The sequence below is a fragment of the Zalophus californianus genome, chromosome 2 (assembly GCF_009762305.2).
Source record: "Zalophus californianus isolate mZalCal1 chromosome 2, mZalCal1.pri.v2, whole genome shotgun sequence".
Lineage (NCBI taxonomy): Eukaryota > Metazoa > Chordata > Mammalia > Carnivora > Otariidae > Zalophus > Zalophus californianus.
The window spans coordinates 66,863,098-66,879,938 of record NC_045596.1 but is presented as its reverse complement, the minus strand read 5'-3'; the positions used below and the strand labels follow the sequence as shown (position 1 = coordinate 66,879,938).

Below are 16,841 nucleotides of genomic sequence, written 5' to 3'. Positions count from 1 at the left end.
ACTATTACACAGTGTTACTAATTATACAATATTAACATCATATTCTCTAATTGAAAGTGTTTTGTATTTTGAAGTTCTCTGTACAACTGTACAGCAGCCCAAATCCTCACTTTCTCTCGTCCTAGCAGACCCAAATTTCAGACTTTGTTTGTTCTGCAGTTTCCCTCTGTCAATGTTGTCGAGTTAGTGGTTATATTAGGTTGCCTGATTTTGTCTCTGAAGGCTTTAAGAATTGGTTACATATAGCAAGTCTCAAGATGGATTGCTCTTATTTAATACCTAATAGTTTAGGTCTTTATGAATGAAACTCCATGTATAGAACAGCATTTGGTTTCCCCATTGTTTTGTTTGTTGTGACGGAACAATGCAAAATTTTTATGTGCTTTTTTGTTTCTTATGAACAATATATATGGGACTATGGGAAAGTGCTTTATTTTTAATGTTGTCCAGGAGATAATGCTTTCAATTCCCAATTTTATTCATTCAGCAAATATCCATGGGAGTGTTTCTATGTGTCAGGCAGTGTTCTAGGCCACGAAAAAATAGCACTCAATAAAACAAAGATTGCACTCTGGAAACTACCATTCATGAATTAGGAGTACTTTGTTATAGAATTATCTGGTCAACATGTAGAATTAACATCTTTTAGTTAACCAGATAACCTTGTCTAGGTAATAAGACATGTATTTTATTAAAATTATATTTTCTGAACAGTGTTTAAAAAATATGCTCAATAATAAAACCAGGTCTAACTTTTTAAAGCTCTCCAGGATGTGCCTGTGCTCCCTGCACAAATTGTAGTGCTCAGCGTGCTGGTGAATCATGAAAATGTCAACAGATTCTCACTTGAAATAGTATCATTCATTTTTGTTGTGACTCAACGCCATCATCATCTCTCTTTCTCTCTCAAAAATCGTTTCAGATTGCCATTTACATTTGTAACTAAGGAAGTAGCCGAAGCCACGTGTAATTGCCTTCTTGCCCAGGCAGAGCAGGCAGACAAGAAGGGAAAATCAAAGGCAGCCGCCGAACGGATGATACTTGAGGAATTCGGACGATGTTTGATGAGCGTCATCAACTCTGCAGGAAAAGCAAAAAGTGACCCTTGTGCCATGAATTGCTAACTCTTGCACAAAAGACTGATAAATGGAACTCTACAGAAAATTGAAGGTGCAGGGACACTTGATTTTCTGGAAGATAGTTTAACAATTATTGTATTGTTAATTCAGTCCTTGTGAGACCTGAAATTATAATATTGAAAGAGGAGAAATTTTAAATGAGGAAATTAGTACATTTTAAATCTCAGTTAAATCTGTTTATGCCCCTTCTAAACTGAGTTTTTCTTTATTGTATTATATGGATTTTTAATTTGCATGGGTTTCTTAAGAATTAGATGTTCTATCCTTCTAATTCTATTGACAAAGGACATTTATAAATGACTATAATTTATAACATATGGTGTTGTATGACTTTGTTCCAGTAGAAAAAGCCAAAGAACCATTGGTATTGCCCATTCTTTGGCACTAGACCTAAGCAGATAGAATATCTACATAAACAAATTCTTATGAAACATACTCAGATGACATTTTGTGTTTAGAAAAGCACTGTCTTTTTAAGAAAAAACAGCTATTTAGCACAGATTCTGGAATAACACCCTGTTGTCACTTTGGAAATGTCAGAAGGGGAAGTAATCCATAGGCACACTTTTAAAATAAAAAGATTTTTAAAAAAATAAAGTGTTAAGGGACAGTAAATAGTTCTTAATAGGCAATGTGTTTCTCTAAGGAGTGACTAAGAAATGCTCTAGGGTGTTTCCGTTTTCTTTGAAGGAGGTGGTGTGCATTTGAAATGATAATAAATTGTCAAAGTGATTACCGGGTACTATTAAAAGTGAGAGGTGCATATGAATAGAACTTAATGTTATTATGTAGTGATGATATAAAACCTTACATAATTATCAGGTATAAAATTTGGCTTGGATGGAGAAATAAAGAACATTGAAGCTCTAATAGATGAATTTAGGGAAGGATTTTTCATCTATACAGTTCTCTTTATAGACTTTTGAACTAAGAGATCTCAATCCAATGTATTGAGTCTTACTTGATTTACTGAAAGGGCCTCCTAACAAAACTTTCAAAATTATAGTGGGATTTCTTTTTGTAAGGGAAGCTTAATATGGCATTTTTTTTAGTGATTTGGTAAGCTGAAAGTATGAGTGTTTTATTACTACTAAAATAACCTAAATCATTTTCACTAATTCAGAATTCGAAAGCTTTATGAATTTAAGAGCCAGTAATAGGACTCCGGATTTTATGACAAGAAAAAAACGTGTTGGAATTCAGGCATTTTGTTAGGTACCTTAATCCTCAGTAATGATTAGTGTATGATTATTACATTTCCTACAAGGAATCTATAGTTGTATGTATTAAGTGTGTATATATGTTCATATGAACACGCAACATATAGGCAATAGAAATTAAGTAATCCAAAAGAAGATTCCGTTATTCATTGAAGTATCTTCCTTTTGAAATTTGGATTTATAAAATTATAGTGCAGTAACTTTAAATGTAGATAGTGCAAACATTCTTAGCACCTCAGTCTAGTATAATTAAAATTTGTATAAATGTAAATTAGTGTAAGAGGATAAAAATTATCTAATCAAGTTATTTTTCAAAAGATTACAATACCTTTTTGGTCTAAACCTAAACTTTGTTCATTTTGTACATATTCTGTGTTTAATTCTAATTGCACCTTTGTGATGTGTATTTATATACAGTGTGCAGAAAATGTTTGTGAAATTTGGATTACAATTGTAGATTATGTATGACGGCATTGCTTGAGAATGTTTTGCTTGTAAAAACTTGAAGGTGCAATCAAATGCTACTAGTTTTTCTGATTTTCAAGAAGCTATCTAAAGTATTAAGACTTTTCCTTCCTGTGTAGTACTTACTAAGCAACTTTTTGTATTTAGGCATTTGCATCAAATTGCTGAACAAGATTAATATCCACATTAATTCAACAATTTTAAAAGACTATTTGGGGCGGGTTGGGTATATAATTTTTTTAGCTCTATTTACATCCCAAAGTAGAAAGATTAAATTTATATTTACTAGAGCTATTCAAAGAATACACTTTTCTATATTGTAAAAACAGGACAGCAAAGTAAATCATACAGAAAATAAACATTTATACTATTCTGTAAAAAAAGGGTTTTGTTTTCTTTAAAAACACTTTTAAACAGGTTACAAGAAACTTTTAAAATCTGATTTTAAGTAAATTTAACATTACTTCTGAAAGCACACAACTAAAAAATAAGTCTCTCATTTTGCCCAATTATGATTAAGCTAAATTGCTTTGAAATGAAGAGTATGTCTTTTTTCCCACTGCGTAAGGGCAGAAACTTGGTCTACTTTTTCCTTTAATGTTTGATGTTTTTATGGTGAGCACCTTTCTTAGTTTCCTTTTCTCTCAAGAACTAAAAGCAATCTGTAGGTCTTATCTCTGGATTATGTAGGAAACAGAACCTTAATGTTGCCTGCAATAAAACAACCAGAGCAGCAACCATGAGAGACTACTGCTTTAGCGTCCCTATTCTTTCATAGGGACAACTGACATTTTCTCAGTCTTATGTAATATGTGAATAAAAATACCTTTAGAAAAGTTTTCCACTTTTATTGTTCTGTAACACAAGTAGTTAAGAAAATAAGTACTTATGTAAATGCAGCTTCCAAAGCAGGACCTCCAGCATCATGTTGCATCCTTTTTCAGCATTTTATGTAGAAATTCCACAGCAGCGACTCAGAGAGGGAAGCTAGAAAGCCTTTACTATTGGAATTATTTTCTATTATGTTAATTACGTAGGACTTTGTGTGTGTGTGTGAGGGTTTCTTTAATGCAGATTTTGGCATTATCTATAGACCACGTGTGAGCTTTTTATGATCCAAGTGATTTTATAAAATGAAATGTATAAAGGTCTCTTTAAAAACTCTAAATAGTTTTATGAAAGCATTTAAGGCATGTTTAGTTTTTACTCAAAAGCAGTAAGAAAATAAATATATTCAGGGTAATATTTACTGTAAGGCCACAGACTTCAACTCTGTAATTGATTCTATTATCAAGTGAAATCTGGCAATGGATAAAAAGAATGCATCATGAGCAGGTTGGGTTTTATCTCAGGAATAAAAGGTTGGCTCAACATTAAAAATAACCAATGTAATTCACTATCAACATCAAAAAGTAAAACTATATGATCATGTCAGAAGTTGCAGGAAACCTTTTGAATATACTAAAAACTGAATTACATGCTTTAAAAAGGTAAATATTACAGTATGTAGATTATATCTCAAATGTTTTTCAAAAAAAAAGGTGCGGAAAAATTATCTGACAAAATTCAAGACCCATTTATGATTTAAACACACACACACTCTCTTTGGCAAATGAGCAAGAAAGGGATTATCAACCTAAAAAGACCATCTACCAAAAAGTCTACAGCTAACATCATGAGTGATGAAGACTGAATGTTTCCCCCTCAAGGACTGGGAACAAGGCACTCTTGGTCAACATTGTGTTGCACGTCACCATACAATAAGGTGGGGGGAAGGGGAAGAAGACACAGATTGGAAATGAATAAGACAGTATCTGCTGGTGGATGATATGACTGCCTACATAGGAAAGTCATAGCAATCTTTAAAAAAAAGCTACTAGAGTGAGTTTAAGCAAAGTCAATATACAAAACTGTATTTTTACATAGTAGCAATGAACATTTAGAAACAAATTTTTACAATTACCATTATAGTAGCACCACAAAATATGAAATGTAACAAATATATACAAGATCTGTAGGTGAAATGTAGAAAACATTGATAAAGTTAAGACCTTAAAAAAAGATATACCATGTTCATGGATTGGAACATTCAATATTATTAAGATCTCATTTCTCTCCAAATTGATCTTTAGATTCCACAAAACTCCAGTCAAAATCCCAGCAGGAATTTTTGTAAAACTCAAGTTGATTATAAAATTTATACAGAAAGGTACAATTCAAATATTTCTGAATAAAGAGCAGAGTTGACAGACTCCCACCTAGCTTCAAGAGTCATATAAGGCTAATCAGGTCACTGTGGTACTGGTGAAGTGTTAAACCTATGGATCAATGGAGCAGAACAGAGAACCCAGAAGTAGACCCATATAAAGTGGTCGATTTTTGACAAGCGTTCAAAGGTCATTCAGGGAAGAAAGAAGAATCTTTTTAACAAACAGTGCTGGGATATCCATATGTAAAAATATATGAAACTCAACTTACACCACAGACCAAAATTAACTGAAAACGGATCATAACCTAAATGCAAAACCTAAAGCTACAAAATACCTAGAAGAAAACAAGAAAAATCTCTGTGGCCTTGAGTTAGGCAAAGTATGAAACTAGGTATGATCCCTAAAAGAAAAAAATTGATAAATTGAACTCAGCAAAATTAATGTCTGCTCTTCAAAACACACTAAGAAAGTAAGAAAAGCCACAGATAGGCAGAAAATATTTGCAAAATACATCAGGGCACTTATATCCAAAATATGTAACAATAAAAAAAACCAACTTTCCAAAATATGGGCAAAAGACTTGAACAGACCTTTCACCTAAGAATATGTGGATGGCAAATAATCCTATCAAAAGATGCTCAGCATCTTTAGCCATTAGGAAAATGGAAATGAAAGCCACAATGAAATATCACTGCACACCTATTAAGATGGCTAATTCAAAACAAAACCCTGGCACTACCAAATACTGGGAAGAAAGGAGAGCTACTGAACTTTCATACACTCCTCATTGGAATGCAGAGTGGTACAGTCATTTCACAAAAAGAGTTCTGGCAGTACAACACATATCTACCATATTACCCATTGGTAATGGATACAGCACATTTTTATTTATCCATTCATCAGTTGGACATTTAGGCATTTTCACTTTTTTAGCCATAATAATGCTATGAAATTTGTGTACAAGTTTTTAAATGGACATGTTTTCATTTCTCTTGGGTATATGCCTGTCAGTAGAACTGCCGGGAGATATGGTAACTCTATGTTTAACTAACCCTTTGAAGAACTGCCAAGCTGTTTTCCAAAGCATCTGCATTCCCACCAACAGTGTATGAGGGTTTCAATTTCTCCACATTGTTGTCAACACTTGTTATTATCTGTCTTATCGCCATCCCAGTGGGTGTAAAGGGATACCTCATTGTGGTTTTGATTTACATTTCCCAGATGGTTTAGGATGTTCGGTATATATTCATGTATTACAGGCCATCTGCAGATCTCCTTTGAGGAATGTCTATTCATGTTCTTTACCCATTTTTCAAACTGGGTTATTTGTCCTTCATTATTGAGTTACAGGAGTTCTTTGTATATTCTGGATACAAGTCCTTTATCGGATATATTAGTAAAAATTTTCTCCCATTCTGTGTGTTGTCTCTTTCTTGACGGTATCCTTTGAAGCACAAGTTTTTAATTTTGGTGAAGTCCAATTTACTTTCTGTTATGTTTTGCAGGTCATATTTAAGAAACTATTGCCTAATCCAAGTACTAAGGATTTACTCTATTTTCTTCTAAGAGTTTTTAGTCTTACCTTTTACATTTAGGTCTTTGACCCACTTAGAGTTAATACTTTTGCATGTGGACATCCAGTTGTTTCAGCACTATTTGTTGAAAAGCAGGCAAGATAAGTTTCTGAAGAGAATGTTTGTTTTCTCTGAAGAAAAAAGGACAAAGGTGCTAAGTAAAAAATATAAACTAAATTACCCTAGTCAAATATGAATAATTTATTTTAAAAATTCACTGTAAAGCATATCATGTGAAGCAAACCTGATATCAGACTTGAAACACTTTCACTAGGGCAAGAGCAAGTAACCATTAAAGGCAGTGAAGGAAATATTTGTGTCTTCCATGTTTGTCCAGTTTATCCAGCATTTGAAGAAATAATGCAAAACAATAATTTCTTAAACTACAGTATATATTAGTACAGTAGTAAAATGCAACAGCAAAGAACAGACACCTACAGATATGAACCTAGTTTTAAGTAAAGTTCAGGCCAAAACTTGGATTTATATAAACAATAAGTTAAAAAGGTGGTGATTTACAAATAGGCTTCCTTTAAATAAGATTTATCCGGTGCATCTAAACTCATTCTATTACAAACAAAAACCACAATCTCTAGACTTCTCAGCAATAGCTCTTGCATAAAATGTAGTACAACTCTGGTTACATCTCAAAACTTAAGCCTTTGTTTGAGGTAGAACAAACAAACATATAAAAATATACAATTTAAGGAGAATTTTAATTAATAAAACTCAACTTTTACCTGGTCGTTAATCTTCTGCAATTTTAAGTTTTCATATTAACTGTACTTTGTGAATATTCACTCAATGACAAGAAGAGTAAATGTTTTACACACAGAGATGAATCATCATGTGTTTGTTTCTTTTATCCATTTAAAACACTCCCCATATGTGAAAGTACATATACCTGTATGTTTTTCTATTCATCTTTTCAATTCTGGGTGTGAGAGAATGGAGAAAATTGTTCTTTGTATGTTTCCATCTTCAGATTATTTAAGCGCCTCTAAATTTCTGAAAAAACTCATTATATAATTAAGACAAATATTTTCATAACCATTGTCTCAATTGACCATATTTTTCTCATTTATTAATTGCATGGTGTGAATCCCATTATTCACTCAACACTGAAAATACATTTATTTCAGCCTCCCTGCAAACACAAGGAGACTTCAGAAGGAGAAGCTGGAATAAGGCTTCTCCTCATTCTCTGATGGGCATCAGGCTCTTCCGGTGGTCAAGTAAGTACCCACGCTATTACTCAAAAATAGTGTTTCGAAGTCCAAGGACAATGGATTGTGAAAATGACATCACCTATGTACTTCCCGGACTACATTCCCCAGCTTCGTTGCAGCACACTTGTTTTAGGGTACCCTGGCAAAGGGATTTTGTGGTATTTGGTATTTTAAGTTAGCCTAATCTTCAAACCACATCTTAATTTTCTTATGTAAGTAAAAATTATATCCAAGGTTTTATAGGTATTTTGTCAACATTCCTTTTACTTTTTTTTTTTCCTGTCAACATTCTTAAGAGCTGTAAACCAAAGCACTTTTAGGGAAGGTAGTCTATCTGTCAGAGTCAATGTTTTAATCACTCTTAGTTGTTATTCTCTCATTTTAAAATAGACTGAACAAGTTAAAAGTATGTCCAGTCCCATTACTCAGTCTTAGAGTAGTATATTCAAAAGCAGCATCTGTTGGCTAGTCTGCTCCTACTGACTTACAGCTTTCTATGATCCAAGTAACTGCAATGCTGCAAACCAAAGTATGAGATTTTATAATATGCATAATTAGAAATTCTAATAAGTCAGAATTACAAACTTGTCAACTGTGCAAAATGGTCAATTTATAAAATAAAGTTGAACTTTAAAAAATGTTGACCAACTATTCTTCATAAAAACTGACATATTTTAGGTCCCTCATTTGAATGGATATCCATCATTACTTAACAAATGCCTGAATTTATTGGTATTAGCAAAACCTGAACATCTGTAATCCTGTAAAGGTGACCAGTATTTCCTTGACAAAGTTTTCATTTCAAGTCTTTCTGAATGGTGTTTTAAAGGGTACTGCGCTACATCTTTAGCTCTGATCTTTAAGAAACAAATTATTATATCCTTTAGTAACTTTACGAAGTGATTGATGGCACACACTTCTCCATCAAAGAGATGCTCATCTAAGTCTACAAAAAGATAAATATGCCCAGAAAGCTCACATAATATTTTCTGCTGGAGATACAATTCTCTCTGTTTAGGAAGTAGTTCATAGACTGCCATTCTTGAATGGGTTCTTACAATTCGCTCACAAATATTTATGACTTGACATAGACTTTCCGAAGGGAAATACAAACCATTCTTCTTTTTAACACATAACAGTGACCCAATTTTAGCAACTTTGAGATCCGAAGCATACAGTGCACTGATGCAGTCCTCACAAGTTAAAAGAGCTGATAATTTATTTGCAATATAACTGGCACAACAGGTGAGTTTTCGCCTGTGATCTGACAGATCGAGTAATGCCTCACTTAGAGAACAATAAGACCAGTCTTGGCAAATATCCTCTTTGTGAAAAAGAGTCTTTATAACACTGACACCATACTGACGCTGAACTGTCCAAAGGGCCAAGTCTGTCCTTCGAGCAATTGAAATGTCAAGGATGCTTACTTCACTTAGAAAAACTTCGTCTTGTAATCTGTATCTAGTCTCCAAATTATGGTAAGCTCTCTGGAATGCCATACAGGTAGGGTTAGAACTGGTTACTAATACCTGTCTAAGCATCTTCAGAAATAATTCCAGATGGTCTTGACTGAATTTATAAGTCAGAAGATACGGAAAAGGCATGACCTTAGGGAAAACATAATTCTGGTAGAGCCATTTTAAGCTCTCAGCGTTAAGTAAAAATCCCAGGAATCCTAGTTTTCGCTTACCTTTAATTATTTGATTGTTGCTAGCGTCAGATAATGTCACAAAGATAGTCTTGGCTTCAATTAGCACACGATTAATTTTACTGTAAGTTTCAGGCAGTAGAGGGCCTTTAAGTCCCTTTCCATAACAGTTCCTACTATTAAAGATGTCAAACAGGTTGTTAATTAAGCGTAAAAAGTGGACGGTACCAATACAGTTTTGAAACGGAGGCAGGCCTAACGACAGCAGGCACTCCAACGCACTGGCCACGCTCTCACTGAACACTTGGGCAGCGCAGTTCATCTTCAGTACATGGTTTTTCAGATTTGTAAGTTTTCTTGGGAGTCTTTCCATATTTGCTAACTCCTGTTCCCCTAGTGCTCCTAACTCCACGAGGTGCTGCCAATGTGCTGTGCCATTAATGAAATGAATGCTTTGCAAATTCTGAAACGCGTTTCTTATTAATCTGAGCAAGTGGCAAGAATCAAAAAAGTATGCAATCTGTTGGCTGGAAGATGAAGGATGCTGAAACGTACACTTCATGTTGTCTCCGTCGATATGTATCCCCAAGGCTTTTGCCATCTGAACACTGTGAGCTGTAGCATCAGACGTAACAGCCAGAACTGTGATCCCTATGTCACTCAGTTTGCCGATGGTAAGACGCAGCAGCTGAGCTTGCAAATACCCAGATGCCCTGTTTACGAAAAAATAACCAAGAGGTGCTCGCCAGTGACCAGAAATACCCACTGCCATTAACAAAATCGTTTCGGAGGCGAGGGGCGTTTCATCAGCATCCAGTGCACCGAGGCCAAAGTCCATAAACCCTTGCAGACGGTGACTGTTAGGGTCCCACTGGAGCTGCTGCTTGAGAGAGAGGCCTTTTATGGTCAGTGAACAATACTGATAGAGCTGCTCTCCCTTCTCCACTCTTCGCTGAAGAAAAGAAAAAATGTTGCTGTTGAAACCTGGGCTGGGTTTGCATTTGGATAACCATCTGGAAAATGGGAAAAAATGAAAATGATAAAATTCAAATGAAAAAATAAAAGAAGGAAAAATGACTTAAACGGTACAAAAGTAGGGGCGTCTGGCTGGCTCAGTTGGTTGAGCGTCAGCTCTTGGTTTTGGTTCAGGTCATGACTTCGCAGTCCTGGATCGGACCCCACATCAGGCTCTGCACTCAGTGTGGAGTCTGCTTCAGATGCTCTCTCCCTCTCCAATGAGTAAATAAAATCTTTATTTTTTTAAAAAAGATTTTATTTCTTTATTTATATTAGAGACAGAGAGCACAAGCATGAGAGGGGGTGGGGAGAGGGAGAAGCAGGCTCCCCAGTAAGCAGGGGGCCCGATGTGGGGCTCGATCCCAGGACCCCGGGATCACGACCTGAGTGGCAGGCAGATGCTTAATCGACTAAGCCACCCAGGCGCCCCTAAATAAAATCTTAAAAAAAAAAAATGGTCCCAAAGTAGCCTCAAATCCCTATAGAAACAATGCCAAGTATAAGTAGCCACATTCTACAGTTATTTTCAAGCATGTATTCATATAATTACTCTAAAATAAGAAGGTAACAGAGAAACTCAGAAACAGAGTAGTATTTCAAGATGCAAACATACCACGAAGCAATTTTCTTGCTCATTTACTTTTTTTAAAAAGTATACAAATCAATTACCTAGTTTGTTCTCATTGATGTATTTATAATTTAGATCATAAACTGGTCTTAACTGTAAATTCAATGAAATGAGAAAACTGCTGAAGGGGAAGGAAGTTTGAGAGTATCTAGCACATCTACCTCATTTTACAGATTAGGAAACTGGGACAGAGGGAGAGCTTGAACCACATGGCCCTTACTGTGCTGCTGGCTCTGCACAAACAGGAAACCCAGCTTTCCCAAGGTCCTGCTCAAGCTTTTCCCTCTGCTCCCTGCAGTCTCAAAATTATGCCCTCAGGGACAATTAAGGAGTCTGCATCCGTCTGCCCTACACAAAGTACCTACATTACTACCTTAGCAGTTCTTTTGTAGCGTCCCTGACCTTCCCAGACTCCTGATTATGCTTTCCTATTAATGTTAGCCTCTGTCTTCAGAATCCTTTTCACTTAGTTCTAATTTACTCTTTCTAATTTGTTGTAGGGTCAGGAAAGGCAACAGCCAAGTTAATCACTATCTAAAATAAGACTAAATGGATTCTGAAGTAGAGATGGAGTGTTCATCTTAACCGAAGTTTACTTAAAAAAAAAAAAAAAGATTTTATTTGAGAGAGACAGAGAGACAGCACAAGCAGGCAAGAGCGGCAGGCAGAGGGAGAGGGAGAAGCAGGCTCCCCGCTGAGCAGAGCCCACTGTGGGGCTAGATCTCAGCACTCTGAGATCATGACCCAAGCCGAAGGCAGCCGCTTAACAGACTGAGCCATCAGGTGCCCCTGAAGTTTACTTCTGTAACTCAAATGACTTTTGGGGGGGGTATATTTCTTCCCATTCTTTAAAAGATTTTATTTATTTGAGAGAGACACAGACAGAGCACAAGCAGAGGGAGGAGCAGAGGGAGAGGGAGGAGCAGACTCCCTGCTGAGCAGGGAGCCCAATGTGGGGCTTGATCCCAGGACCCCATGATCATAACCTAAGCTGAAGGCAGAAGCTTAACTGAGTCACCCACGGGCCCTCTTTTTTTAAGATTTTTTTATTTGAGAGAGAGAGAGAGAGAGAGAGAGAGAGAGAGAGAGAGCGCAGGTGTGCCAGCATGAGCAGGGGGACAGGGAGAGGGAGCAGCAGACTCCCCACTGAACAGGGAGCCCGATGTGGGGCTTGATCCCAGGACCCTGTAATCATGACCTGAGCCAAAGGCAGATGCTTAACTGACTGAGTCACCCAGGTGCCCCAGGGGAGGTTATATTTCTGATTTGGGGGCTATATTCTAAGCTGCCAAGGTTTCTTCTTGGACAGCCGACCTCTAACTGAGACTCTAACGTACCTAAGTATTTCAGGACAGGGCTTTCCAAATATTTTGCTGCAACCTAAAAGTTCCATAAATGAAATTTACCCTCACTACATGCCATGCACACATATATAACATGTGTGTATATAATGCCAATTATGACCCACTAAATTTCCAGATGCACTAATGGATTTGAAAAACACATTTATAGGATGCCAAAAGACATATTTTAAGTTGCTTTTAACCTATTTAAGAGACAAAAGTATTAATCAAAAAAATTTTAAGTATTAATCAGCTGTTGATACTTTAAAATAGTAAGATAATGACAAAACAGGCAATGCTATAGCCCACTAGTATGTTGGATGCCCTTTGCAAATGTGTCTCCAAATTTTAATTGTTAAAATTTTTGTTTCTTGCATTAAGATTCCTCAAGTGAACACCAAAGATGCTAACCGTGCTGCATATGGAATCAGTATGTAATGAAACTACTTCATGCCTCTACGTAAAAGTTTTTATTTTAAATAGGCTAAGAAGGGATGCCTGGGTGGCTCAGTCGGTTAAGCGACTGCCTTTGGCTCAGGTCATAATCCCAGGGTCCTGGGATTGAGTCCTGCATTGGGCTCCTTGCTCAGCAGGAAGTCTGCTTCTCCCTCTGCCTGCCACTCCCCCTGCTTGTGTCCTCTCTCTCTGACAAATAAAAATCTTTAAAAAAAATTAATAAATAGGCTAAGAAAGCTTACGTTCTTTGAGTTTGATTTTTAAATGGAATTCTAAATGGTATCTTAATGTTCATAGCTACGAGAATGAGGTCTTGAATATCAGGCAGAAAGATATGTGGCCTTGTTTCTAAAAGTTTTTGTAACTGAGAGTGGAAATATCCAAACCGTTTGTGACTTAGAACTGTAGAGAAGTGACTCAAACTTTTCTTCCCCCTCAAAATGAAAAAATTTTTTGATTAAAAAAATGTGTCATTTTTTTTTACAAAGTAAAACAATACCAAAAGGTACAAAAAATAATAGTCACTTTAATATTTCAGGGACGTTCTTCCAGATTTCTTTATGTATATACACCTAGATACAATTTTCAAAATTTATACTGAAATCTATTTTTTTTACTTAATAGTAATGTTACAGAAATATTTTTCTGTGTCCTTAATTACTGACCTACCGCAATTTAAATGTGTACATGGTATACCACAGTATAGGTAAGCCATAAATAATTTAACCTATAACCAAAGATGTTCAGGTTGTTTCCATTTTTTAGATAATACAAACAGTACTGTACTGTGTACTTGGGTGCACATATATACATGTACGTATTCATGTCACTTATGCAATTCCTAGTAGTAGGATAGAAAGGTAAATTTACTTACACTAGCATTGAAATGCATGGATTCAACTTTTTTTTCTAAGATTTTATTTATTTGACAGAGAGAGAGAGAGAGTGAGAGAGCACAAGCAGGGAAATAGCAGAGGGAGCTGCAGAGGGAGAAGGAGAAGCAGTCTCTCTGCTGAGCAGGGAGCTCGACATGGGGCTCGATCCCAGGACCCTGGGATCATGACCTGAGCTGAAGGCAGTCGCTTAATCAACTAAGCCACCAGGTGCCCCTGGATTCAACTTTTATAAGACATTAAAAACAGGGCACCTGGGTGGCTCAGTTGGTTGGGCAACTGCCTTCGGCTCAGGTCATGATCCCGGAGTCCCTGGATCGAGTCCCGCATCGGGCTCCCTGCTCAGCAGGGAGTCTGCTTCGCCCTCTGACCCTCCCCCCCCTCATGTGCTCTCTCTCTCATTCTCTCTCTTTCAAATAAATAAATAAAATCTTTAAAAAAAAAAAAGAAATTAAAAACAAATTTTGGACCTCCAGTGCAGATAATTGGGTGAATCAATTTAAAATTAATTCACATTCCCAAATTTTCTTTCACAGAGTTTTTACCAATGATTTACATTCTCATCAACATGATATTTTAAATTAAACACTAGCTTATTTATGGAGTGATCATAGGGAGTCCATTGCGTGGCTTAAAACTCTGCCTGGAAAAATTAGAGCGCTGAAGAGCCATAATGTTGAGCTGAGTGTTTTTCAAGACTATTAGATCCTCCCATGGTCTTGTTTACCTTTCAATCTCTCATTCCACCTTCCCTATTAGAGGGAGCTAATTTACTAAATTGCAATGAATATCTAAATAGAAAATTAGAAAAAAATCTATAAGATCATTCCATATTTATCACTGTTAAAATAAGGAAGGCTAAGGATGTTATGACATTCTTACAAAAGATATGTGAAAACAAACCTTCAAGACCCAAAGAACTGGAATTAGAAGAAGCAGAGCTCTGGAAAGGTTCTGGACATAAAGAACTCAAGAGAGAACTGAAAAAGATCCAACATCAGTGCACAGAAAATTAGAGAAGGGACTGATAGTGGCTAAGAATTAGAGAAAGATACAAGTAGAAATTAGTGAGGGAGGCACCTGTCTGAACCAAGGGTTTTTAAAAAAAAATGTAAATCTGGCTTGGTCTGTCATCATCTAATTGTTTACCATATAACTGTTTCTCCATCATCACAGAGGGGAAAAAACAACTATTCACATTTTCTCCTTTCTCCCCAAACTTCTTTTATCTCCTTCCCCAATGCCCAGTGCAGAGCCCAATGTGGGGCTTGAACTCACAACCCTGAGACCAAGATGTGAGCTGAGATCAAGAGCAGGTTGCTTGATGGATTGAGCCACCTAGGCACTCCTCAGCTATTATATTTATGTCACTGAGAAAACAGAAGCAATTCAATAAAAACTCATTTTCCGACCATCAATCTGTTAACCTACTGAATCTGTATCTCTGCCTTTCTTCCTGTTTAAATGAGTGAATTGTCCCTGCTCCTCATTAAGGCCAGATGTCTCTCCACAATGGTGTCAGATGTTATCCCCCGCAATGACCCTTTCTCCCGTGCATCACCAATTTTCTCCCCTACTAGATCATTCCCTTGAGCGCGCAAACACAGAACAACTGTGCTCGCAACAGACGCCCTCCCCTCCACCTATGTTCCCTTTGCCCCACAGATCCATATCTCTGCTCCTTACATAGCAAAACTCCTTGAGAATTCATAATCATGGTCTCTCTTTCTTAGGCTTGATCAATATAAATAAATGTCCAATAGCTGGAGAATGCACTGGTTAAGTAGGGCACAACTTCCTGATACTATGCAGTTGTTAAAGATTGTAACTATGTAAAAAACTAATAAATCTAAGCACAGGAAAAAGACGGGAAGAAAATTCCCTAAATGTTAATAATAATTAAATGAGTGAATTGTCCCTGCTCCTCATTAAGGCCAGACATCAGTGAGGTTCAGTAAACCACAGGAAGGAGTTGGCCTACAGGTTGTGGGTAATGGGGAGGCTTATATTATGCATCAGGAAAGTGACTATTATCTGTTTGAATTGTGTCCCTCAAAAAAGATACATTGGAGTCCTAATCCCCAGTACCTCAGAATGTGACCTTATTCGGAGATACGGTCTTTACAGAGGTAATCAAGTTAAAATGAGGTCATTAAAGTGAATCCTAATTCTACATGACTGGCTCATAAAAAAGAGGAAGTCTGGGCACAAAACACACATATATAATGGAAGATGATCTAAGGAGACACAGGGAAAAAGACCACCACCTACAAGTCAAGAGAGACACGGAACAGACCCTCCTCCCTCACAGCCCTCAGAAGGAAGTAACCCTGATGACACCTTGATTTTGGACTTCCAGCCTCCAGAACTGTGAGACAATAAATTTCTGTCACTTTTAAGCCAAATACATACATACATACATACATACATAGGCATCTGTAAAACCAGTAATAAAAAAAATAGTAAAAGTTAAGTATTACTTTTATAAGACATTACTGTAAAGCCTCTGTGTTATTTGCTTATAACACAGGGTTATAACACTAAGAGTTATAAATACATCTATGTATTTTGACCACAAATCCTACAAAATTGTTTACCAAAATCTCCTCCCTGAACAACCTGCCCCGGGCATCAACTACAGTGCTTACAAAAATGCAGATTTTTGTGCTTAGCCTCAAACCAATCGTGACAATCTAGAACTGTTCTAGATTTTCTAGGATAGTCTGATATTAAAACTACTGAAAGTTTTTTTTTTTTTTAAAGATTTATTTATTTATTTGAGAGAGTGAGAATGAGAGAGAGAGAGTACATGAGGGGGGAGGGTCAGAGGGAGAAGCAGGCTCCTCGCTGAGCAGGGAGCCCGACGCAGGACTCGATCCCGGGACTCCGGGATCATGACCTGAGCTGAAGGCAGTCGCTTAACCGACTGAGCCACCCAGGCGCCCCTGAAAGGTTTTAGAAGTCCCCAAACTACTAAAGTATTTTAGAATCCAGATTTTTTTTTTTTTATCACTGAGAG

The 16,841-nt window shown here is 36.6% G+C and overlaps 2 protein-coding genes across 10 annotated transcripts in view; one reads left to right on the top strand and one right to left on the bottom strand.

Moving 5' to 3' along the window:
* LIN54 (lin-54 DREAM MuvB core complex component) overlaps positions 1 to 3,196 on the top strand; it is a 63,805-nt gene extending 60,609 nt beyond the window's left edge. For 4 of the 7 annotated variants that reach the window (XM_027599836.2, XM_027599838.2, XM_027599835.2 and 1 more), the window contains one exon: positions 923 to 3,196. In XM_027599836.2, the coding sequence (XP_027455637.1) occupies positions 923 to 1,124 (202 nt within the window). In that variant the 3' untranslated portion in view covers positions 1,125 to 3,196. The remainder of the gene's footprint in view (positions 1 to 922) is intronic. The other 3 variants (XM_027599840.1, XM_027599839.1, XM_027599841.2) reach the window with 1 other exon arrangement.
* A 196-nt stretch (positions 3,197 to 3,392) lies between these two features.
* The window catches only part of THAP9 (THAP domain containing 9), a 22,544-nt gene continuing 9,095 nt past the window's right edge, over positions 3,393 to 16,841 (bottom strand). For 2 of the 3 annotated variants that reach the window (XM_027599833.2, XM_027599834.2), the window contains one exon: positions 3,393 to 10,498. In XM_027599833.2, coding sequence (XP_027455634.1) covers positions 8,521 to 10,498 — 1,978 coding nt within the window. In that variant the 3' untranslated portion in view covers positions 3,393 to 8,520. The remainder of the gene's footprint in view (positions 10,499 to 16,841) is intronic. The other variant, XR_003520952.2, reaches the window with a different exon arrangement.